Raw genomic sequence first — 27265 nt, forward strand, 5'->3', positions numbered from 1 at the left:
CTACATTGGACATGGGTCACTCCATACCAGTGGCGGTCCTAGCCTGTTTGGCGCCCTGGGCGAACACTCCCTCTGGCGCGCATATTACATATTAAGGATTGCACATTAACACAAAACTGTTGTCGGAACCACACTGAATTTCACCAGAGAAACACACACACATATATGAAGAGAGAGAGAGTATGCATAGTATGCAAACGGCTACCAAACAGCCGTCATAATTGGTCATACAATGAGAACAGGACAAATCAACTGACAATGACTAATTAATATTGTGCTGAACACAGTCCAAAAGATTCAATAAGCTACATCAGTGTCTACTGTTTACTATCATAGCCAAGTGGCTAACGAATGTAAACGGAAGTTTTCACTGTCCCTACTAACTGATGTTATCTTGTTGTATCTGTTGTGGTCAGTGCCATCCTCTATGCTGTTGCATGCTGGGGCAGCAGGTCGAGGGTCACAGATGCCAACAGGCTAAATTAACTGATCCAGAGGGCCAGTAATGTTGTGGGGATGGAGCTGGTTAGGGTGGTGTCTGAGAGGCAGATGTTGTCCAAGATAAAGACAATGTTGGATAACACCTCCCACCCACTCCATGACATGCTGGCTAGTCACAGGAGCACGATCAGTGAGAGACTGAGGTCACCAAAACGCACCACTGACCGACACAGGAAGTCATTCCTGTCTGTGGTCATCTCCCTGTACAACTCCTCCATCTAACACACTGTAAACACTGCAACAGTTTCACCCTTTTTGCACACGCTCTTTTCTGCTCTGTAATATTCTTCTCAATTTTCTTGATATTTATTTATAATCACCTCTGTTAATCCTTGATGTTTATAATTGACTGATCTGTATATATCAGTGCTATTTCTTAAATGTGTAAAATCTGTAACATAATGTATTGTTTGGAGTTTAGTCTGTTACTATTTTTCACCATTTCTTCTTGGAGAAACTGTGACCCACATCCTTTCCTTAGGGATTCATAAAGTAATCATAATATGATTCTGATTGTTTCAGGATGACCTGCCATTATCCAATGACACGTCTGCTTACCTGCATCTTTTGCTCGTTTCTCTTCTTTTTTCTCTTTTTTCTAAACTGAGCACCTGATGGCTTTGAACTTTTCTTGTCCATTTTCCATTGGTTTTACTTTTGCACTCCAGTATCCATCCCCCAACCCGAGGATCACCACAACATAACCTAATAGACCTACACCTTAGTTAACAGAATCGCTTTGTCTAGGGCTGGGGTCGGCAACCCGCGGCTCCGGATTCACATGCAGCTCTTTAGTCTTCATACTGCGGCTCCAAGTGGTTTGGAAAAAAATTATAACTATTTAACTGAAGTGTATTTTATTTGTGTTAGTTCTTTTTAAACTTGTAGTTCTAAATTGGAAGATTATTGTGATCTTGAAATACAAAAATAAAATTATATGTTTTATATGATCTCGGACATGTGAAAAAAGTATGTCCTTTTTGACCACAAATTCACTTTCATTTTGACATATTTTAGCTTTATGTCCCAGATTTCCGCATTTCCAGCACTTGATTGTGGGACATTCTTTTACTTGATGATCAGAAGCCTGGCAAATAAAGCATCTAGCCGCTTGGATAGATAACGCGACCATTGTACGGGCCCAGAGAGATGGAATTGGGGATATGGATGAAATGTCCATCTTCATCTCTCCGAAGACAAACTTTAAACTTCCGAACCCCATAATTTGTCCCTCGGTTTAATAGGTGGATGTAACACCTCACGATATCTTTTCAAATATAAGTCGATGTCATGATCAGGGATTCTTCCTGTCCAGAATTTGACCACAAGGGTGGTCATTTCAATTTGAAGAGATGATTCTACCGTCCACTCTTTCCATTTTGGTTGGCCAGAGTTTGAAGCAACAATCTCCATGAAACATCGAGAGGAGCTTCCTGGAAAAACACACAGTTCAAAGTCCCTTCTGTTTGGGAGAGAGATGAAAGAGTAAATGTCCCGAGGATTCACCCAAGAGGACCGAAAAAGCAATTCCTCCGCAACATAATCTCTAGTGGGAAGTTCTCCTTCTCCAACATATTTCAATCTGACCCATAAATTGCCAAACTTGGAGGCATAGGGTGAAGGAGGATAGGGCGGCATGATAGATTCTGACCTTGGGCACAATAGGAGCAGATGGGCAAGGATAAACTAAGAGTTACCTCCCTTACCCCTTCCACTCGTTTTGGCTGTTCAGAAACGAAAGGAACAAACTTCCTTACTAGACCCCCACCATCTGTCTTACTGTGAGTGTGAGACATGCTACAATCCAGTGGCACCAAGGCATTATACAATAAAATAATGTGATCAATACATAAATAAAAGAAATTCCTATACACGTGTTTCATTGTAATTACTGTTATTTAACTCTGTCATGCATGAATTATGACAACCTCATTCAGGATTTTTTCTTAAGTATTTTTATTAATCTTTTCATGCCTGAATAAAAATACTTAAGAAAAAAATCCTGATTGAGGTTGTCATAATTCATGAATGAAAGGGTTAAGCATTTACCTTAGTAATGCTTAATAGTGTCACATTATAAAATCTTACCTTTATTTTAAAGCTTTAGTTACTTATTCGTTTGCATATTAATTATTATATATCAAGCTGCAACATATAGGGAAGTAGCTCATCATCCCCTGGACCTTAGCTCTTTCACTTTGGGCACTCGCATTCTGTGATAATGTCAATTGTCAACATGTATCAGCCTGAACATTTTGATATTCAATTCAATTCAATTCAATTTTATTTATATAGCACCAAATCACAAGTTGCCTCAAGGCGCTTCATAGATACAGAGAAAAACCCAACAATCATATGACCCCCTATGAGCAGCACTTTGGCGACAGTGGGAAGGAAAAACTCCCTTTTAACAGGAAGAAACCTCCGGCAGAACCAGGCTCAGGGAGGGGCGGGGCCATCTGCTGTGATTGGTTGGGGTGAGAGAAGGAAGACAGGATAAAGACATGCTGTGGAAGAGAGACAGAGGTTAATAACAGATATGATTCAGTGCAGAGAGGTCTGTTAACACATAGTGAGTGAGAAAGGTGACTGGAAAGGAAAAACTCAGTGCATCATGGGAATCCCCTGGCAGCCTACGTCTATTGCAGCATAACTAAGGGAGGATTCAGGGTCACCTGGTCCAGCCCTAACTATATGCTTTAGCAAAAAGGAAAGTTTGAAGCCTAATCTTGAAAGTAGAGATAGTGTCTGTCTCCTGAATCCAAACTGGAAGCTGGTTCCACAGAAGAGGGGCCTGAAAACTGAAGGCTCTGCCTCCCATTCTACTTTTAAATACTCTAGGAACAACAAGTAGGCCTGCAGAGCGAGAGCGAAGCGCTCTAATAGGGTGATATGGTACTACAAGGTCATTAAGATAAGATGGGGCCTGATTATTTAAGACCTTGTATGTGAGGAGCAGGATTTTGAATTCAATTCTGGATTTAACAGGAAGCCAAAACAGGAGAAATCTGCTCTCTCTTTCTAGTCCCTGTCAGGACTCTTGCTGCAGCATTTTGGATCAGCTGAAGGCTTTTCAGGGAGTTTTTAGGACTTCCTGATAATAATGAATTACAGTCGTCCAGCCTGGAAGTAATAAATGCATGAACTAGTTTTTCAGCGTCACTCTGAGACAGGATATTTCTAATTTTAGAGATGTTGCACAAATGGAAGAAAGCAGTCTTACATATTTGTTTAATATGTGCGTTGAAGGACATGTTGAAGGACATGTCCAAAAATGACTCCAAGGTTCCTCACAGTGTTACTGGAGGCCAAGGTAATGCCATCCAGAGTAAGAATCTGGTTAGATACCATATTTCTAAGACTTTCAGGGCCGAGTACAATAACCTCAGTTTGATCTGAATTAAGAAGCAGAAAGTTAGCGGCCATCCAGGTCTTTATGTCTTTAAGACATTCCTGCAGTTTAACTCATTGGTGTGTGTTATCTGGCTTCATGGACAGATAGAGCTGCGTGTCATCAGCATAGCAGTGTAAATGTATGCTATGTCTTCTAATGATGCTGCCTAAGGGAAGCATGTATAGTGTAAACAGAATTGGTCCTAGCACTGAACCCTGTGGAACTCCATAATTAACCTCAGTGTGTGAAGAGGACTCTCCATTTACATGCACAAACTGGAGTCTATTAGATAGATATGATACAAACCACTGCAGCACAGTACCTGTAATACCTACAGCATGTTCTAATCGCTCTAATAGGATATTATGGTCGACAGTATCGAACGCTGCACTGAGGTCTAGCAGGACAAGCACAGAGATGAGTCCACTGTCAGAGGCCATAAGAAGATCATTTGTAACCTTCACTAAAGCTGTTTCTGTGCTGTGATGAGCTCTGAAACCTGACTGAAACTCTTCAAATAAACCTCTGCAGATGATCTGTTAGCTGTTTGACAACTACTCTTTCAAGGATTTTTGATATGAAAGGAAGGTTGGAGATTGGCCTATACAAAGAGTGCAGAATTATTAGGCAAATGAGTATTTTGTCCACATCATCCTCTTCATGCATGCTGTCTTACTCCAAGCTGTATAGGCACGAAAGCCCACTACCAATTAAGCATATTAGGTGATGTGCATCTCTGTAATGAGAAGGGGTGTGGTCTAATGACATCAACACCCTATATCAGGTGTGCATAATTATTAGGCAACGTCCTTTCCTTTGGCAAAATGGGTCAAAAGAAGGACTTGACAGGCTCAGAAAAGTCAAAAATAGTGAGATATCTTGCAGAGGGATGCAGCAGTCTCAAAATTGCAAAGCTTCTGAAGCGTGATCATCGAACAATCAAGCGTTTCATTCAAAACAGTCAACAGGGTCGCAAGAAGCGTGTGGAAAAACCAAGGCGCAAAATAACTGCCCATGAACTGAGAAAAGTCAAGCGTGCAGCTGCCAAGATGCCACTTGCCACCAGTTTGGCCATATTTCAGAGCTGCAACATCACTGGAGTGCCCAAAAGCACAAGGTGTGCAATACTCAGAGACATGGCCAAGGTAAGAAAGGCTGAAAGACGACCACCACTGAACAAGACACACAAGCTGAAACGTCAAGACTGGGCCAAGAAATATCTCAAGACTGGTTTTTCTAAGGTTTTATGGACTGATGAAATGAGAGTGAGTCTTGATGGGCCAGATGGATGGGCCCGTGGCTGGATTGGTAAAGGGCAGAGAGCTCCAGTCCGACTCAGACGCCAGCAAGGTGGAGGTGGAGTACTGGTTTGGGCTGGTATCATCAAAGATGAGCTTGTGGGGCCTTTTCGGGTTGAGGATGGAGTCAAGCTCAACTCCCAGTCCTACTGCCAGTTTCTGGAAGACACCTTCTTCAAGCAGTGGTACAGGAAGAAGTCTGCATCCTTCAAGAAAAACATGATTTTCATGCAGGACAATGCTCCATCACATGCGTCCAAGTACTCCACAGCGTGGCTGGCAAGAAAGGGTATAAAAGAAGAAAAACTAATGACATGGCCTCCTTGTTCACCTGATCTGAACCCCATTGAGAACCTGTGGTCCATCATCAAATGTGAGATTTACAAGGAGGGAAAACAGTACACCTCTCTGAACAGTGTCTGGGAGGCTGTGGTTGCTGCTGCACGCAATGTTGATGGTGAACAGATCAAAACACTGACAGAATCCATGGATGGCAGGCTTTTGAGTGTCCTTGCAAAGAAAGGTGGCTATATTGGTCGCTGATTTGTTTTTGTTTTGTTTTTGAATGTCAGAAATGTATATTTGTGAATGTGGAGATGTTATATTGGTTTCACTGGTAAAAATAAATAATTGGAATGGGTATATATTTGTTTTTTGTTAAGTTGCCTAATAATTATGCACAGTAATAGTCACCTGCACACACAGATATCCCCCTAAATAGCTAAAACTAAAAACAAACTAAAAACTACTTCCAAAAACATTCAGCTTTGATATTAATGAGTTTTTTGGGTTCATTGAGAACATGGTTGTTGTTCAATAATAAAATTATTCCTCAAAAATACAACTTGCCTAATAATTCTGCACTCCCTGTAATTAGCTAAGACTGCTAGGTCTAGAGATGCTTTTTGAGTAAAGGTTTAACTACAGCCAGCTTGATGGCCTGTGGTACATAGCTGATTATTAGAGATAGGTTGATCATATTTAAGATCGAAGAATTAATTAATGGCAGGACTTCTTTGAGCAGTTTTGTAGGAATGGGGTCTAAAAGACACGTTGATGGTTTGGAGGAAGTAATTATTGAAGTTAACTCAGAAAGATCAATTAGAGAAAAAGAGTCTAACTTAACATCAATGGTACTAAGAGTAGCTGTAGATAATATTACATCTGTGGGATGATTACTGGTAATTTTTTCTCTAATGATAAAAATTTTATTTGTGAAGAAGTTCATGAAGTCATTACTAGTTAACGTTAAAGGGATGGTTGGCTCAACAGAGCTCTGACTGTTTGTCAGCCTGGCTACAGAGCTGAAGAGAAACCTGGGGTTGTTCTTATTTTCTTCAATCAGTGATGAATAGTAAGATGTTCTGGCTTTGCGGAGGGCTTTCTTATAAAGCAGCAAACTATTTCTCCAGGCTAAATGATGATCCTCTAAATTTGTGACACGCCATTTCCTCTCCAGATTACGAGTCATCTGCTTTAGGGTACGTGTTTGAGAATTATACCACGGAGTCAGGTACTTCTGATTAGAGACCTTAGTTTTCACAGGAGCTACAGTATCCAGAGTCGTACGTAGTGAGGAGGTGAAATTATTAACAAGAGTTCAGATAGCTGCTCTGCTCTATGTTGGTACAGGGCATTGAAGATGATAACAGTGGGTGGATTATATTCTTAAACTTAGTTACAGCGCTTTCAGAAAGACGTCTACTGTGATAAAGTCTACTCTCCACCGCTGTGTAATCAATTATTGTAAATGTAAATGTTATCCATCAAGACTATCAAGGTTAAACTCTTTGTGCATGAGAAAGCCTTACTATGCCTTCAAGAATAACAACATATTGTTAAGAATATTGTGAGGCATTGAGCCACAGGAATTGGTCTGTCCACCCACAGAACTACTATTCTGTATGGTCTCTCAGGAGCTGTGTGATGTCTCCTGTGGACCCCAAGTAGCCTTAGTGATGGAAATGATGGTATGATTATTCCTCACTAAGTACTCTGATCTACTAGGATAATCAAAAGATTCCCACTGACAGTTCCAGGATTTGTAATGTGGATAGCAGGATAAACTGAAGCAAATAAACAATAAACACAATGTGATTAAAATAGATCTGCGAATCATCCCATTAGAATAAATTACTACTAATAATTCAAATCTGGCCAATTACACCTTCAACTTTTATTAAAACCCAGCATTCATTATCTTCCACCTACCATAGGCCAACAGGCAGCGTTCACCCTGGACAGGTCGCCAGTCTCAGCTAACACAGACAGACAGACAACCAGAATTTGGGAATTTAGAATTAAAATAACCGAGCTCCACTAACTGCATGTCTTTGGATTGTGTGAGGAAGCTGGAGTACCCAGAGAGAACCCATGTAATAACAGCAAGAACATGCAAACTCCACACAATAAGACCAGATGGTGGATATGAACTCATTGGGCAGGCGTGCTGCCCCCTATTAAGACCTGATTAGCAAACGGAATCATTTTTACAGGAAAAGGAGGACCCCCAAACTTCTGGTTAAACATTAAACATTAAAAACAGAAACATTCCACCACATGACTGCAGCTTTATATCTCTGGATGAAAGGTGAAAACGGAGTTTGTTTTTTAAAATCAACATATGACACCACTCTCCTGAGCTGTGATGACTTTATTCATTTCAGGGTTTTCAAAAACAAAAACAAACACACACCCTCCCCCCCAAAAATGTAAGCAGCACTACATACACCTATACACATGAACTATTGTTTGGATCAAACATATTAAACCAGTAAAAAACAAGAAAAAATCAGAGCAGATAGAACAAAAACAGGAAACCAAATCATTGGGATAGCAAACTGTACACATAAGATTGTCAACATGTCCTCTTATTGCTGTTTGCTACAGCCGAACTTTAGTTGCTTCAGACCCTTTTACTTTTGCGCACTTTGTAAATGCAAATTTATGATGAAACAATGTATCTGTAAGACAAAATAAAAATGTATTTGTGAATCCTTAATTCATTCCTTTGTGTAAGCAGTTGGTCTTCATGATTTTCAGCCAGTTAAAAGCCTGGTTTAAGTCTTCAGCTTGTTTTAGTTAACTGGTTGGGTTAAAATAACATTAGTTGAACTCATTCAAACATTTCTAAGCATTATGTGATGAATAAATATAACTGAAAATCTATCTTTTCATCAATTATAATGTAAATCTATAATCTGTAAAAAAGGAGAGCAGTCTGAATACTTAAAGTGATTGTATGTCTATCATTTTAAAGTTACTGCTATGTTGCATAACACATTTTTGTCAGAGCTACATGAAAACACATTTAATTGTGTTTAGTAACAGAACTCTAGCGACTCTACAATAAAATCAGGGAAGGGGGAAGTTGCCTACAGAACTGTTGTAACCACAACTTCCAACCTAAAATATATTTATATTTCCAAGAAGTATGTTCCAAATGGCATGTCCACAGTAGCATGACAATTATCAGCAAAAGAGCTTAGCCATCTGACCATGATCACAATAAAAGCCGAAGAATAAGGGTATTCCTCACTAACCATTATGCCCTGAATCACCTTTTTACATGCATGTATAATAAGCTCAACATAAAGAAAAAAAATTACAACTATAATCACGAGGTGTACAGTAAGTGTACATCAAATACACCACTTTGTCTACAGTACATACAAAAAATAACGTTTCTGAGCAAAAACATGAACCCCAGCAGGATCTTTAAATATGTAAACACGAAATAAGAAACAGTGTGTATAAAATACTATACAGGTGCTGTAAGTCTGAAGATACTCCAGTTTTTCTGTCCTTTTTTCTGGGGAAATAAAAGGATAGAGAGCCTTTTCTTCAGAGGAGTCCATTGGATTTCTTTCCCACAGCACAACCGTAATGCCCACATGATGTTCATTTGGACCTAACATGCTAGTAAATAAAGTAGTCTTTGCACATGTACAGTGGGCCTCAGTCCTTTCTTTGGCACAGCCGTTGCAGTCTTTACGTGAGCAAGTCAGTTTCTTTTTTGACATTCATCTTCTGAGTCGAGATGTCTCAAAAATCGCTGAAACGAGTATATTTATGTGTATATGTACTTGTATTACCCCGCTGCTGGCAATTTTGGTGTGAAAATAAGAATATAAAGATGTACTGGTGACTGACACAAAACAGCTCAGACTGGTTGGTTGGTATATCATAGTAAAATGTCAAACAGCCGTCTAGCAGTCTGGACACTGCAAAACAAAAAGAAAAAGAAACAAAACAAACAAATAAAATGCTACTTAGAAAATAAATAAGTAAGTATTAGTCCCAGCAACACATTTTCTCCATCCTTTAAATATCAACCTGTATTTACTCATCAGTGTCAAAACACTTTCTACTTTCATACTTCAGTTTCTTAGTTCTGAGTGCACTGGATCCTGTTGGGGGGCCCTAGAGCAGGGAACTGGTGGGGCTGCCGGGCAGTGGGGGACTGCAGCTGTTCAGGGTGAGGCTGTGGCTGTGGGAGGGGCTGGGGCGCATTGGCAGCAGGTCGTAGTGGCTCGGGATGTGGCTGTTCCTGGGGAGGTCGTATGGGTTCTGAGGGTAACTGGGAACCACTGCAGCACCACTTGCTGGCACAATACTTATGGTTGGTTCTGGGGGAACAAAAACCAAGAGAGTGGGTCTTTTATTTCATTTATATAATTTACACAATGCAATGCTGTTGTCAACAAAGAAAATAAGTTTTCTTCTGCCTTATTTCAATCAAGTCCAAACTTAGTAAAATGTACTACAGGCATCAAATTCAAACACTTGAACCACACAGTGTCATAATTCTGTGATAATGTCATGATCCCCCCGGCGTCCGGCCCCATTCCAGATTGCTTGAAAACAGCCAGTGTCTTTCCTTGTTAGGTCCCACTGTTTTTATAATTATAGACCAATTTCCAAACTCCTGTTTATTTTCAAAATCCTTGAGAAAGTTGTTGCTCTTCAGCTCCTTCAAATTATTGTAGGAAACAACATCTTTGATAAATTCTCTTGTGGTTTCAGATAAAACCACAGCACTAAAACAGCTTTACTGAAAACGATATTGTAATGCACTCAGATAAAGGTGAGCATTCCATTCAAGTCCTGCTTGACTGATCTGTAGCCTTTGATACTGTTGATCAAGCTACTTATTAACAGACTACAAAACTGGGTTGGCACCACTGGTACTGCCCTCAGATGGTTTTCTTCATACTTATCAAACAGATACTTCAGAATTTCTATTAATCAGTGTATGCATTCATCTGTACTGCTTGCATGTGGAGTCCCCCAGGGCTCAATCCTTGGACCAATTCAGTTTTTTTTAATATATGTTACTCCTGGGCCATCTCATTAATGGGTTTAGTTTAATGTAGATGACACACAGTTTTGACTTACCTTTCTGTCAAACCCAACAACCTTAACAGCTTCCCCTGCCTCAACAAACGTTTCTCTGCCATTACTAATTGGATGTGCTCTAACTTCCTCCATCGCAATTCTGGTAAAACTGAGGTTCTAGCACACGGCCAAGACACATTCTCCAAGGAGGTTAGTCAGTACATTAGCCCATGCTATCCTCCATAACCACAACTGTGCATTAACGTACAAGGATTACCTATAAGTCTGCTGATTGCTGATTGTTTGACAAGTGGGCTGGAAAAGGGAAGGGAGCAAAAGTGAAGATCACTAGGAGCAAAAAAAAACTTCAAAAACAAAAATACTTGAAAGCACATGGTTCAGTTCCACCTGCTGAACTATACATTTTTCTGTGAGCTAGTTTTATTAGTGTAGTGCGGTGACTCGTACAGAAAGGATAGCAGAGCTGCTGTTTGTTGGGCTGCAAGACGCTAATTAAGCAATGAAAAAAATGGTAATACTCACTATGTATTAACAGACCTCTCTGGACTGAATCATATCTGTTATTAATCTCTGTCTCTCTTCCACAGCATGTCTTTATCCTGTCTTCCTTCTCTCACCCCAACCGGTCGCAGCAGATGGCCCCGCCCCTCCCTGAGCCTGGTTCTGCCGGAGGTTTCTTCCTGTTCAAAGGGAGTTTTTCCTTCCCACTGTCGCCAAAGTGCTGCTCATAGGGGGTCATATGATTGTTGGGTTTTGTCTGTATATATTATTGTAGGGTCGACCTTTTGGAGATTAAGTATTGGAATTTCAGTAGCGGGACCACGCCTCCAAACACGCTCCTTCCGGTTCTCATCTATATAGGTTCCCCCAGTTCTGCGAGCTGTTCATTCTCGTTCACGTGCCCCGCCTTCCGTCCCTCCTTTTTTTCAATTCTTTAACTTCTTCACTTCTATTTAGTACATGGGGATCCGCCAGGCCCGGGAGCCGTCGCCAGTCCCCTTCAAGGCCTTCCCCAAACCGCCGCTCGATTCATGTTCAAGCATTCACCTTTATCTACTAAAACCTAAATCGAGGATGTGGGCCCAGCTGGTGAAACAATATAAAGTGCCTTGTGGTGACTGTTGTGATTTGGCGCTATATAAATAAAATTGAATTGAACTGAATTGAATTGACTGACAACCTGACATGACATCAGATGCTGTAGGCTAAATTTTTGCTTAGTGTGCCTTTCACTCAACAGACATCTACACTTACAGACCACTTCATCAGTTACACCATCCCAGTCCTGGGCTGGACCCTTTGCCTTAAAATGGCTTAAATTCTCTGTGTATAGCTTTAAGAAGCTGCTGAAAAGATCAATTTTAACATAACAGCGTGACATAGTTACTGCAGATTTGTCAGTTTTCCCATGCTTTCTCTACATCAACTCTGTCTATCTAACATTGCCTCTGCATTGCCAATGCTGCTTCTCCACTTTATTCATCAATGATTGTGCTTTCCACATGATAAGAAAGGGCAGATGCAGCTTATAACTTGTGCTTTCTCCAATACTCTCTGCTGTCAGCTCTCTGTTTCTTCTTCTGTCCACCTCTGCATTCTCTGTATTTTTCTCTCAAGATTTCAACTGGAATCTCCGCTGTTCTAGCCAACAGAGTGGTCAGCTTCAGGGCAATCAGCTATTCTCTGAACTAAACAATGAGCGCAGCCTAATGTTGTTGCACTGCAGTCCATTGTCCTAAAGAAAAAAGTATTCCCAAAGGAAAAAACAAAGGCAAAACTAGGGGGGGAAATCAAGAAAAAGAACAAGAGTAAGTTAAAAATACCTGCAACAGGCTGCACACAGGCTGAAACATGAGCACATATTGGACCTAGGCAGGCTGCGTGGTTTGAACAATGGTAAAGTGGTCCGAAGGGGCCGTAGGTCTGACCAGAAAATATCCCCCACACTAGTACACTGCCAGGAGCCTGAACTGTTGATACAAGGCATGATGGATCCATGCTTTCATGCTGTTTACTGATGCTGCTGTCTGAATATTGCAGCAGAAAGTGAGACTCAGCAATGTTTTTCCAGGTTTCTGTCCCCTGATTTTGGTGAGAACTGCATCCACAGTTTCATCTTTTTAGTTGACAGGATTGGCACCATTTCTGCCATGTGATTGGCTGATTAAATATTTGTGTTTAAAAGCAATAGAACGGGTGTATCTAATGAAGTGGCCGGAGAGTATACTTTAGTGCAAAACAGTAAAACTAATCACAAAAGTGGAATTCTTAGTGCAAACCTGGGGTTATATTATTCAGCCATACAAACACTGTGCTAATGGAACTCCACCTGCACCTCTGTTTGCTCTGCATGTGCACTTTGACTGTGTATCTCAAATGTGCCTAAAAATGTTCTTATTAAACGAAAACAGGAGACAAATGTGAAGCACTGCAAACGTACCCATGTTGTAGACATTCTTGGCAGGCACAGTGGTGGTTGTAGTCGTACTGATGATGGCAGCAGAACAGCAGTGTGCCGTGTGTTCATGGTGTGCTGGTGATTTCATCTCCACGTAGCTGCTCTCTGAGTGCTTACATAGGCTGGGATTGTCGGTTATGGTGGCGTACGGGTTTTCACTGTTGAGGGAACAGGTGCTGGACAACGAGCTCTTCACATAGTCTAAGGAAAGAGTGAGACACAGACTGTTTAATCTTGTGTGGTATGACATTATTCAATGCTTAATTAAAAGAGGAGGCTGCTCCAATGCCCACAGTGATCGAAGGCTTAGAATTCCAACTTTCAAGTTTTTCATTAACAGATAAAATTCTTTAAAAAAACTCTTCAAAAAGCTCTGTTTTTTAACCCAGCAGAGCTCCAGCTTTTCATAAAATGATTTTTTGTGTGTGTGTCAAATCAGAAAGACGACTTTCTGCAGCTATTTCCTGCATCCCTGGTCATTATTTTAGTTACCATAGTGACCAAATTCTCCTTGGATAACTGATCACACCATGTACTGTTAAAAGAAAATGAGACACTTCACAGTGGTAAACACGTCTCTGTCACAACCTTTTTGATATATGTGTTGCTGCCATCAAATAAAAATGCTGCAACATTTTTCTTATAATATTATTTTATTTTTCAGTTTAATATTTAATATTTTTTTTCCCTAGGTTCTACTGTGAATAATATATTGATTTCTTAGATTTGAAACTCATTCTATTTTGATTTACACTCTATATAGTGTCAGCTTTTTGGAATTCAGATGGTAAAAATATTAATTTTTATAAGAAAAACACTTTAATTTTTAAATTGCCATTGCTTAGGTTGCATTTCAAGACATTAGATGGCTGGAAAGGTCCTGGTCTAATCCATGGACCTTATAGTGAGATAAGCAGGTATTCTGTTCAGCTTTTTGCTCAGTGTAAAGTAACTGAAGAGGGAAACAGACCAGAGTCAAACTCTAAAACGAGAAGCTGAGTGTGCCTGTATGGAGCTGTGCATCTCCTCTATAGCAACAGAGTGAGAGACGTTCAGTCCTTTTTAAAGCAATGAAAACATGTGTTAAGTAGGAGCGGCCCAGAATTTAAAATAATCTGTATTCCTCTCTAAAATCAATACATATTCTGTGTAGTCTTTTAGTTGGATTTGTTGTAAAGAACAAAAAGGCTGAGGAGGAGTTTTCCTTTAGGAAACATGGATGTTAGAGTCTGCATTGGAACACTTGACACCAAAGATTACATTTTAACACCAACATCAGCACTCAAGGGCAGCTGAGGTTAAAACCTGCAGATAAAGGAAATGTAAATCAAGGCACAAAGAGAGCATTCAGTTACAGAGAAGGAGAATTCTGTTTCCAAGGGGAGTTTTGGGGCTGATGAGGGTTAAAGCAGGAGGATGACTCCAGCAGGGAGGAAAAAACACAGTGAGAAGAGACGTTGGGTTCACCCTGCAAAGACACAAACACATCTATGAGCACAGGCTGGAAAGGAGGAACAGTGACAGTGGTAGTAAAGTAACACCACCTGTGTGGCATGCTGCACCTTTTTCTTCATCTACATGAAATCACACTCTGCACTGCGAGCAGCTCTGCAACTGAAGTGGTCAGACATCAGACGTTTTCCTATATTTTAATTTTCATCATTCTCGCAGGAATGATGAAAATAAAGATGTTAGCTTTATACTGTTGTTGCAGGGGTGGATGCTGATGGACAGCACTTGTGAGTCCAAAGTTCAGGTTCAGTTTCTGAATGTTTTATTTTCAAATCTCGGCTCTCGTCTAACTCACAGAAGAGACGACACCAGCTGCTGTTCAATTTTCTTTTTTGTCTTTCTTTTCCCTAAAACAAATATTTCATACAACTTAAAATCGCAACAATAAAAGCACATGCCTACACCTCACCACTCTATGAGCCCTGAAGGTGTCCTGTGTTGTCAGACCCCAGATGGTAGCAGCAGATCTTTAGGGCCTGAAGTGATCAGAAGCCTCCAGAGATCTGACTAGAGCTTTCCTGCACATGACATTGTGGTTTTCTACTTGTCCTTCTCGATAGTACTTTGATAGCTATTAAGGGCAAGAAAAAATAGTTGCCTATTGCCTGTTGCTGGGCCGTGTCACGTTTGAAAACAGGACGGTGCAGTGTTACATCCTGGTCTAGGGGTACTGGAATGCAACATAAGGTTTATAAGGAAAATGACCCCGCCCTCATCCCCAAAACCAGGGGTGCCCAATCCCGGTCCTCGAGAGCTACCGTCCTGTAGCTTTTAGATGCATCCTTGTTCCCACACACCCGAATCAAATGAATGGCTTGTCATCAGGCCTTTGCCAAACATGATGGCATGCTGAAGAGGTAATCAAACCATTTGATTCAGCTGTGTTGGAGTAGGGATGCATCTAAAAGCTGCAGGATAGTAGCTCTCGAGGACTGGGATTGGGCAGCCCTGCCCAAAACCATACCCAGAAGCTGATTTACAAGTGAAAGGTGGTTTATTGTGTCTAAACTGAAGCTTAACTTAAGCTTCAGTTTAGACACATCAGCTTCTGGGTACGGTGTTGGGGACCAGGGCGGGGTCATTTTGCTTATAAACCTTATGTTGTGTTCCAGTACCCCTAGACCAGGGAGCAACATGCAGTGAACACAGTATTAGTTATTACTAATAGGGGGTGTGGTAAAAGGCACGCCTTGTGGTGAAAACCTTTTGGAGTAGGTAATTATAAAGCATTTCTTTAACTCCACAAGAGCTGGCATTCTGGAAAGATCCAGAGCATTACAATTTATACATATCAGAGTTGCTGCCTTTCATGTTTCAAACACATCAACTTTAAGAAATAACTGTTCACTTGGAACTTGATCTAACATAAGATAAGATGATGATGTGCTAGGTGATTGGTACATAAAAGGGTCATTTTAAACTGGACTTCCTGTAGAATCAGTATAATCAGCAGGTCTCCTGTTGTGTCACATGCAGTTTGGATATTTCAGCACAGGCCACAAGAAGCTGGGGTTTTAAATGCAAGAGAAACGGTCACTAGCTAACTGTTCGAGTCAAAGGGGACGAGAGCCCTGTGTGGCACAGTACCTCTGTAGCGTGGCTCCATGTGGTAGCTGTAACGTTGATTAATGCAGTAAACACCTGCACAAAGAAAAGAAAGACCACAAGATTTATATGATTATCATAAAGAACTGCTAAAATCCTTTTAAAAATCTATTTATACGCATGACATTTTTATAGTTCTTGACATTTTAGATGCTCTATAAATGTATTTTCCCAGTCAGCAGTCAGTATCCATGTCAGATAGACAGAGACATGTCAGATGGACACGCATTTTTCTCCTCCTGAAGGGAGGAAGTATGTTATGTCTGTATGTTTGTTAGCAGTCTAGCATCCAGTTTTCAAATCGTGTGATGATTGATGCAATAACAGGGTGAAGTCATAATAAAAACATCATAAAACAAAGTTTTAGTGCTCTTGCTGTACATACAGTCTGGCAGCTGATCATTAAACTGATGTTGTTTTACACTAACTCATGGCTGACTGTTGAGAAAAGAAATCTAGCAACCAGAGGTTCAAAGGAGGTTTAACAATCATCTTTTTAAAAAGTTGTCAGGCGACCTACGAATTCTTACCAAACTCTATGTTTAAACAATGCAAACACAAAATTGTACAAAGATATTTCACATTTTGAAACCTGTTTAACATATTGACACATTTTAGAAAATCTGCCAAAAGATTCAGCAGAGAAATCTCCAAAAAAGAATATTCAATAATCATGATCTTTGATGGTTTAGAAAGCACTGCATTAAAACATCAGTCACTGCTCAGAAATACTTCTGATACTTATTATTGGTGAACATCAACGCATTCATAAATACAAGCGAAAATTCTACCAAATGCCAAAAATGCCAGCATGGATAATTAGAGGCTGTGTGGTGAATCAAAAACCCTAAATACTTTAAATCAGTGACACCATAAAAAGAGCACAGATTTGATCACTGCCCATGATCTTATGTAGAGTCCATTTGTGCACATCGCATGGGGAACTTTTACCTTCCATGGCAAATGATACTTAAGTGTAAACCTGGTTCATATTGGAGCAACAAACAAACAAACAAACAAACAAACAGGCTTTAATCAGTTTACTCAGACTTGCTTCTACAGCATCCTGATGACATCATGTAGCAATCAATGTCTTTATTTTTGTCATCAACAATTTTTATTTATTTCATTTTAAACTTCAATAACAGAACTTAAGGATAACTACATAAATAAATAGTTTAAAAACAAACAAACAACAAACAAACAAAACAAAAAAAACCAAAAGACAAAACAAAGGGAAGTTATCCTATTCTTTCTTCGCACACCACCACCCTGTCATTACTCCTGTTCTTCAAGTTACAGAAAGCCAGCTTGTAAAGGGGACCAAATACAATCATATTGATGCAATTTGTCTAATAAACCATAAGCCACTTTTTCGTAAGACGCCAACTTAGCCATTGTCTTTAGCCACTCTTCATAGGGAGGGGGGCTCTTTTTCCACCAATGTCTTAGCAGGACCCGTTTGGCCGTAGAGCCAGAATAATCCATCTTTTTGTATAACTGGAAAAATCTCCATCAGAAAGTTCTGTGGTTATACCAAGTGTGGACAGTTTTGGTGAGATACCAAATCTCCTTTTTAAAACACTGAAAATTACCTCCATTATATTTTCCCACCAATCCCGAAGTGCCGAACAGCTCCATAAGATACGTAAAATCGAAGCGTTTTGACCATCACATCTCCAACATTCGTCCGTAGAGGCCAGGTTCCATTTATACAATTGTTGCGGTGTTCGATGCCGCCTATGGATTATCTTAAGTTGAATAAATCTACTGCCTGTTTCTTTATACGTAGTATTAACATTTTGAAAACATGAATCCCATTCAACTGAAGATGTGTCCAATGCCACGTCCTGGGCCCAGTAGGCCTTAACTTTAGGGAGAGGGTCAGCTGACCGTTCTTGCAATAAGTGATAAATCTTTGCGGTGATGCCTTTACCCAAGGGTGATCTTGAGAGCAGGACTTCCACAGGGCCGCCCACAGGACAACTCAAGGGGGTTCCCAGCCACTTCGATAATGAACTATGTATTTGGACATATCTCCAGAATTGATTACGCTTCAACTTATATAACTCCACAATTTTATCAAAGCTTAAAAAACATTTGGTCCCACAGTCAAATAAATCTGATACATTAAGGATGCCTGCTTTACGCCACTGTAGCCAGTCAACCGATGTCCCTCCAATTGAAATTCTTTTATTCCCCCATAAGGTTGCCGAAGGTGATTTAATAAAGTCCCAGCGACCTGCCCTGTGTAATTTACACCACAATGTCTTTGCATTTGCAATTATAGGATGGGTAGTTTTATGACTGGTATCAAACAGCTCCCTCCAAGGAGAAATACCGCCATTAACTTCCGTCTCTATATGGGACCAGATGGCTTTAACTGGTGCAGCAGGTAACCAAGCTCTAAGTTGTTTCACATTCATCACCCAATAATACCATTGGAAATTAGGCAATGAAAAACCTCTTGTTTTGCACTCGCTTGAAGTTTCTTAATACTTAAACGATGCGGTGAGCTACCCCAAAGAAACTGCCGGATCAAAAAGTCTAGATCTTTGAAATACTTATCTTCATTTACAAATAACAGTTCTACCAAAGCAAAGCATTTGTGCTAGTCACCTGTGGTGGATTTGTGTATGATGTGATGCTCATACAGATAAGGAAATACTTTGCACTACCACATGTAGCTAATGCTAGCCATTCTAAACTTTAGCACAGCAGAGGATAAGACTTATAAAGTTTCATTTGACAAAAGTCTTCAGCTAGAGAGTGCAACTGTGGCTAGGAAAAGCGTGGTTAAAGTTTTGCTACACAGTGCAATCTAATTTCGATCTTAGGCTGATTTTGTTTTTCTTTTTACCAAAATTAGAAGCCTTAAACTGTGAATAGTTTTGTCAGAGGGATAACCTAGAGGCTTCTTTTTTCCATCTGGCTCACCTATTTTATGTCTTTATAAAACTTGCATGACCTATACGTAATATTACATTGTAAATGATTTTGGTTAGTATTGTGATACAGCTTAAAGTAAGTATTGTTCTTGATCTTAAGAGCTGTAGCTATCTTTGTTTTGGTTTTTTTGTTTTTAAAAAAAAATCAGATTGTGTGAAATATTGTTAATGTCATTCCAATAGCATTATTCTGGCATAGGCTATGTGAATCTACTTAATATTAAGACTTTATGTAAGCAGTTAGTATAGTGTGATAATCTAGGGTCATTAGTGCTTTGTTAAGTTGGGACACATTTTTTACAAAATGGGCTGGGAGTGAACAATGTGTAAATTCAAAACCTCTGCAAAAACAGGGTTGCTAAAACATTAGAGATTACACCACGGTTATGGTGGGGAAGTCTCCCTTGTCTTCACCAAGATTGTTTTTGTTCCCTCAAAACTTGGGGTAGCCTTAGATCACTTCTATCCTCTTTAAATAATGTATTACAGCATTCATTAATGCAGTATAGCTAATAGTCTGCAAAGTTTAATTCTTCTGTTTGTGTGGTCTACAGATAAAGGAGGAGTTCAAGAGAATAACCACTGTAAGCCTTGAATGGCTACACTTGACCATTGCACCCCAAAACTGATGAATGTCATTTTATCAAGGGGAGGAGCTAAGGGAGTGAGAATCAGGCAGATCAAGGACATGCTTCTTGAGCACAATACAATTGAAACACGCAGAGAAGTAGCCATCTGCTGCCTTATTACTTTCCTTGGAGAGAAGGACGAGGACCTTTTCATGGAGTTTGGTGACACCGAAGAACTTAAGGCAGGTGATGAAAACTGCCATCATCAGTGACCGGTACACCCCTGGATCTAACCAAAAGACTGCAACCATTGTGGTGGAGGAAACAAAAATCATGGAGGGCCAGAATTTCCCAAGGTGCTGTGTTTTGCTCATGGGCATAATATATGCTCTCAATCTGAGCTAATGCAAGGATCTGAAATATACTTTTGAAGTTGTTCAGAAGCTGTTCCTTGACCTTGATGGAACCATCATTATGTTAAATATGTTGACTCTGTTTCAAAAATTGTTAACTGTTTTGAATCCTGTATGTGTAAAATTGATCTTAAAGGTGTTTGCTGCATTGTGTAATAGAAAGATGCAAGATCTTGTAAAGTTTGGTAGGCATTGAAAGTTAACATTTACTGAACACTTGCATGGAAGTATTACTGCAACAAAATGTTTTCTAAGTAGATTTTTTACCAATTGAACACATTTGTTTCTGTGGTGTTAAATACATAAAGGCATATTCTATAACTTGGCTGTGATGGTATAAATCTAAATTTCTGGTTTATTTTCACTTTTTAAATACAAAGTGTTGAAATGCCTACTGTTAAAAAATAAAAAAATTATTTGATAAAAAAAAAAAAAAAAAAAAAAAAGAAATACTTATCTGGAATGTGTAATGGAATATTGGATAAAATATAAAAGATCATGGGTGCAGTCATCATCTTAATACAACTAATTTTACCCCATATTGTGAGACGCACTCTGGACCATCTACCAAATTCCATTTTTATTCTTTCAAACGTTGGCTCCATATTTTCTCGAACCATCTTAGTGTAATCCGAGGGAATTTGTATCCCCAAATACCTCAAACCATTCACGGACCACCGAAACTCCCACTGTTTAAATAAAGTATGGGGGCAGTGTCCTGACACAGGCATTGCCTGTGATTTATCCCAGTTGAGGCGATACCCTGAAAGCAGCGTAAAGCTTTCCCAGGCTGGGTCATAAGTAACAACATATCATCTGCATATAATAGAAGCTTATGTTGACTATTACCCATCGAAATTCCAAATATCTTTACATTATTTCTCAGTTTTTGTGCCAGAGGCTCTATAGCAATTACAAAAAGCCCGGGGCTAAGGGGACAACCCTGTCTTGTGGATCTCTGTAAAAGGAATAGGTCTGATATGAGCCCATTCGTCAATACTCGCGCTGAAGGCGAATCATATAATATCTTTATCCACCTAATAAAATTATTGTCACGGTGAGTTGTGTGGCTGTCAGTGGCTGGACCCACGTGCAGGACTCGGAGACAAAACATTAAGTTAAACGGCAGCTTTATTTGCTGGTGAGTCACACTTGGCGATACATAAACAACAACTTAAACTAACTAGACTGGAGATGCTGAAGGTAGACGACAATGGATACACACAACAAACGTGGAGGACGCAACAACTGGCAGGGAAAAACACAGGGCTTAAATACATACTGAGGCGATTAGGGACTGTGAAACAGGAGGAGAGCACAGCTGGGACTCATCAGACATGACAAGACAAGGGGAGGCAAAACTCAACACGTTGACATAGTACACAGACTTTCAAAGTAAAACAGGAAACTGAACAGACGTGGACTAAACTAGGGGATACAGTGACAGAACAAGAGACACACTGACAGAGACGACTGTATACTAACAGAAGTAACACAGAACCACGACCTAAGAAGGAGAACACAAGAAATGCCAAGGACCTAGGGAGTTAGGAATACTAGCGACAGAAATCAAACCCAAGAGAATCAAAACACATCATGAAATCAAAGATAACTAATACAAATAGAAAAACACTGAGTCCACAGACTCAGGACCGTGACAATTATCACCAAAACCAAACTTTTCTAATGTCTTACACAGATAATCCCACTCAACACAATCAAAAGCTTTAGCAGCATCCAGCGACAGGGCCACTGTTGGATATACTGAATCATATACATCATTTTGCAAATTAACCAACCGCCTAATATTATCGGTTTGGAACAAAACCAGATTGGTCTGCATGAATTATTTTCGCCATTACTACTTTTAATCGACCCGCTAAGACCTTTGCCAAGAATTCAGCAAAGATATGAGGCGGTAACCACCTGGGTCTAAGGGTCTTTCCCAGTTTTAAGAATAAATGTTATAAGTCCAGAGTGCATTGACTGAGGTAATGAGCCTACTTTGAACGCCTCATTATAAACATCGAGCAACAGGGGACTTAACATATCTTCAAATGCTCCATAGAAATCCAATGGCAACCCGTCTAATCCTGGAGCTGTATTAAGTGGCATACTGTTAATTGCACGGGTAATCTGCTCCACTGTAATTGGAGCATCTATAATCTGCTGGTCAGTAGTAGAAAGCTGTGGCAGGTTTAAATCAGTAAAGAATGCTTCGAATTTCTGTTCATCTAAACTACCTTGTGTAGAATAAAGATTATTGTAAAAGGCCCTGAATCCATCATTTATATGTCTAATAGAAGTTGAAATAACCCCATCTGGTTGCCGTATGCCTGGGATATGGTTCATACTGTCTTTCTGTTTAAGACGGTATGCTAATAAACGACTCGGCTTTTCTCCCATTTCCCAATATGCTTGATTAATGCAAAATGAAGCGTATTCTGCCTTTCTGTTGTACAGTACATTCAACTTATATTTAACTTTGTATCTTTATTTATTTCAGACATAATAAAACAAACAAAAAAAAACCAATATATACTCGTCTACATGTATTTTCATTTACGAATATGAATATATGTGTAGATATACACACACACACGTATTTGTACAGACAAACAAGAAAAATATAATAAAATAAAACACATTCGTCTAACATGAGATAACAGTTGTTTGGTCTGAAAAGGAGTAGGAAGAAGTATGCACATATTTATTAACTCCTACCCCTGCTCAACATCTTATTAATCCCACATATTTACCTAATTCTCCTCATCACATATTCCACACAATACACAAGAAAACTTATATCAACAAGGCTGGCACGATATTTATAATTTAAATACGAGTTGACATATTTATACATACAATGGGTGATTGTCTTTTTCAATATCATATCCTTCCAAGAGTAATTTTCGGAGTGTCTTTATGAACTTGCCAATTCCTGAGCATTGCTGTAATTCTGCAGTAAAGCTATTCCACAGTTTTACTCCATAAATAGTTACGCAAAAGGTTTTAACATTTGACCGTGCTTTAAGAATCTTCAGATTCAATTTACCCCTTAGTTCATAGTCTCCTTCTCTGTCATAGAAAATCCTCTGTATATTTCTTGGTAACATATTGTATCTAGCTTTATACATAATTTTTGCCGTTTTGTATTTTATAAGATCCATAAACTTCAATATTTTTAATTTCAAAAACATGGTGTTAGTATGGTCTCTATATCCAGCTTTACTAATTATCCTGATTGCTTTTTTTTGAATTTTACATATTGGTTGAAGTGAAGTTTTATATGTGTTTCCCCAAATTTCCGCACAGTATTCCAAATATGGCAATATAAGTGAACAGTAAAGTACCCGGAGTGATTTGGAAGGCAAAAAATATTTAACTTTACTCAGTATGGAGACACTTCTTGACAGTTTAGCTTGTACATACTTTATATGAGGTTTCCAGCAGATTTTGTTATCTATTATCACACCCAGAAATTTTGTATCCGAAACTTGCTCTAATTCGACATTATTTACTAATAACTTTGCTTCGGCATCTTTTTTATAATTTCCAAATAACATAAATGTCGTTTTTTCCAAATTTAATGATAACTTATTTCTATCAAACCATGTTTTCAGTTTAATCATTTCTTGTGTGACAATTTCCAAAAGCTGCTGTAAGTTCTCTCCAGCACAAAAAATATTTGTATCATCTGCAAATAGAATAAACTGTAATATATCTGATGTTCTACATATATCGTTGATATAGAGGATAAACAGCTTTGGTCCCAATACTGACCCCTGTGGAACTCCACAAACAATGTCCATACACTCTGATTGATGTTCCCCAATTTTCACAAATTGTTTCCTGTCTCTCAAATAACTCTTTACCCACTCTAACACCACTCCTCTAATGCCATAATACTCCAATTTATCGAGTAATATTTCATGATTAATTGTATCAAAAGCTTTTTTTAGGTCGATGAATATACTAGCTATACATTGTCTTTTATCTATATTGTTAGTGATATTTTCAATCAATTCTATTAATGCCAATGATGTTGATCTATTTGATCTGAAACCATACTGACTATCCGTTATTATTTTATGTTTGTCTATAAATTTGTCAAGTCTATTAATAAAAACCTTTTCCAGTATTTTTGAAAATTGAGAAAGTAGAGAGACAGGCCTATAATTTGTGAATTGGTGTTTATCACCATTTTTGAACAATGGTGTTACTTTAGCTATTTTCATTTGTGTCGGGAATGTACCAGTTTGTATGGACAAATTGCAGATATGTGTTAAGGGTTTGGAAATGCCCTCTATCACTTTTTTGACTATTTCCATATCTATGTCATCAGAGTCTGTAGAGTTTTTTGTTTGTAATTTCCCAACAATATCAATGATTTCCTTTTCTTCTACTGCCGTTAAGAACATTGAATGAGGATTGCGATCAATGAGTCTGGTTTCTTTCTCTACCGAATCTGTCATATCAGGAATTGTTTCAGCCAAGTCTGGCCCAACACTTACAAAGAATTTGTTGAAATCATTTACCACATCGCTCATATTAGTAATGTTTCTATCATTATTTGTGAAATACGAAGGATAGTCTGACTGTCCAGAGCCCTTTTTAATGATGGTATTTAATGTTTTCCAAATCCCTTTAGTATTATTTTTATTCATAATCAGTAATTTCTCATAGTATTCCTTTTTACATGACCTCAAAATACTCGTTAATTTATTTTTATATTTCTTATATTTATTTTCAGCTTCTGTACTTCGGTTCATTATAAATTCTCTGTATAAGGTATTTTTCCTCTTACATGCATTTTGCAATCCTTTTGTAATCCATGGGCATTCTGCATATTTTTGTTTTTTTCTGTATTTCCTTACTGGGCAACGACTATTATATAACATTTTAAATTTTCCTAAAAAAATCTCATAAGCTTTATCAATATTTTTTTCCCTATACAGCGTCTCCCATTCTTGCTTGAGCAAATCATTTTTAAATGCATTTATTGACTCTTCTGTTCTCATTCGTTTGTATTTTACTATATTTTCCTGTGTAACCTTCCTATAATTTTTATTATACACTATAAAAACAGGTAGGTGATCACTGATATCATTTATTAAAAGACCATTTATGGATCTATTTTCTATATTATTTGTAAATATATTGTCTATTAAGGTTGCCGATTGTGCTGTGATCCTGCTGGGTTTAGTGATCATTGGACAAAGTCCCAAGCTATACATTGTATTAATAAACTCCTCTGTCATTTTCTGTTTGCTTGGATTTAATAGATCTATGTTAAAATCCCCACAAATGAACATGACTTTTTGGTTTGTCCTAGTGAATGTTTTATCTACCCACTCATTAAAAATTTCAGTATTAGAACCTGGTGTTCTATATATACAGCTTACAATGACATTTTTCTCTTTTCCCATACTAATTTCTATTGTTACACACTCTAATATATTATCTACCACCATCGACATTTTTTCTACCATCTTGTATTTTAAATTTTTGTCCACAAACAAGGCCACACCACCGCCATTCTTATTCTTTCTATTTATAAGATTTAATTCATATCCATCTATTACAAAGTCCTCTCCTTTCTCTTTATTAATCCATGTTTCAGATACTGCAATCACACTGAATGGATGTGCAAATTTGCTTAAATATTCTCTTATTTTATGAAAATTTGCATATAAGCTTCTACTGTTAAAGTGAATTATAGATATTTTACCGTCCACCTTGACAGTTTTGTTGAATTGATCATCATTATGATAATAGCAGGTATTTTTGATGTTAAAAAAGTTCAGTTCTGGATCAATGTCCTGCTCTGTGAAGTTTAACTTTAACTTTAACAATTTTATTCAACGTAACTCTGTCTTTTGTGTGGGAATGTACTGCCTCAAGTGCCTTTAATTTGGCTTCTAACGTAATGATATTCTTGTTAGCTGCCTTCTTTTTAAAGGGAGCGTAAGAAATTATCCTCCCCCTTAAGTATGCCTTCATAGCATCCCACCAAGTAGCCAATGTAGTGTCCTCTCGATTATTTGTCTGTTTGTAAAATTGTATTTCATCTCTTATCAATTTAATAAACCCAGAGTCTTTAATTAAGGACACATTTAAACGCCATCTGCGGCTTTGAGGAATCTGTAAAATATTTCCAAGACATAGAAAAATTGGCGCATGGTCCGAGAATACTATATTACCAATACTTGAATCTATAGAGTTATTCACTAAGGCTTCAGAAATAAGAAAGTAGTCGATTCTAGTATAAACATTATGAGGCGGAGAGTAAAAGGAGTATTCCCTGCCCTCTGGATGCATGCAATCAATGTCTTTATAATCATATTCTGAACACGAGTAAAACCAGCAACTACTGTGCACACAAGCATTAACAGAGTGATGATATTGTTGGAAACACTCAGTAAAACTGAATGAGGATACATTTCAAAGAAGACAGATGTCAGAATGCAACTGGCTAAGAACAGTGGGTCATAAAACGAGGCTGAAGGTGTAGAAAAGACTGACCGAGCTCACTGAGGTTGCAGTAGGCGCCCCACTCTGGAGCGCTGTTCCTGTGTTGCTTCTTTGTCTTCATCTGGAAATTTCACAGAGACACATTAAAGATAAAAAACAAACAAGACATCTTCTTAAAGAATGTTTCAGAAAAACTGTCTCGATCTTAAAAATGAACACTTCAATCAGCTGTAGACAGGATGATGTAACAGGGTACAAACATTCGAATTCAGCTGTAAACCAGTGTGTTGTGAGTATATACTGTAGAGTGAAATGGGTTTGTTTTTGAGGAAAATAAATTTAAAAAGAAAGTCCTATTTTTCTTGAAGGGAACCATAAATGTGGAACAGCATACAGTAATGTGAAAAAGCAAAACTCATATAGTCCTGTGTGAAAATTAAGCACACGACCCATGACTCAATAGCCTGAAGAACCAGTCTTAGCAGAAATAACGCAGTAAGCGTCTTCTGTATGATTTTATCAGTCTGTCACATCCCTGTGGGGGGATTTCGTCCCACTCGTCTTTGCAAAACTGCTTTAAATTATTGAGGTTTGCAGGCATTTGTTATGCGCAGCATAAGATCCTCCCACAGCATTTCAATCAGGTTGGTGTTTGGCCTTCCTGCAGCTTTTCTGGCATGCTTGAGTAACGGGGTTTTGACTGTTGGACAGATGGCTTCACATTTCACTCTAGTA

The 27265-nt window shown here is 38.7% G+C and overlaps 1 protein-coding gene across 4 annotated transcripts in view; it reads right to left on the bottom strand.

Moving 5' to 3' along the window:
- Nucleotides 1–6932: 6932 nt before the first annotated feature.
- Nucleotides 6933–27265, bottom strand: part of LOC120715268 (multiple epidermal growth factor-like domains protein 11) — a 254980-nt gene continuing 234647 nt past the window's right edge. For 2 of the 4 annotated variants that reach the window (XM_040002151.1, XM_040002150.1), the window contains exons 23-26: nt 26582–26651; nt 16109–16162; nt 12992–13210; nt 6933–9821 (exon numbers count right to left, since the gene is read on the bottom strand). In XM_040002151.1, coding sequence (XP_039858085.1) covers nt 9616–9821; nt 12992–13210; nt 16109–16162; nt 26582–26651 — 549 coding nt within the window. In that variant the 3' untranslated portion in view covers nt 6933–9615. The remainder of the gene's footprint in view (nt 9822–12991; nt 13211–16108; nt 16163–26581; nt 26652–27265) is intronic. The other 2 variants (XM_040002149.1, XM_040002152.1) reach the window with 2 other exon arrangements.

The sequence above is a fragment of the Simochromis diagramma genome, unplaced genomic scaffold (genome assembly GCF_900408965.1).
Source record: "Simochromis diagramma unplaced genomic scaffold, fSimDia1.1 OVJJ01000430.1, whole genome shotgun sequence".
NCBI lineage: Eukaryota > Metazoa > Chordata > Actinopteri > Cichliformes > Cichlidae > Simochromis > Simochromis diagramma.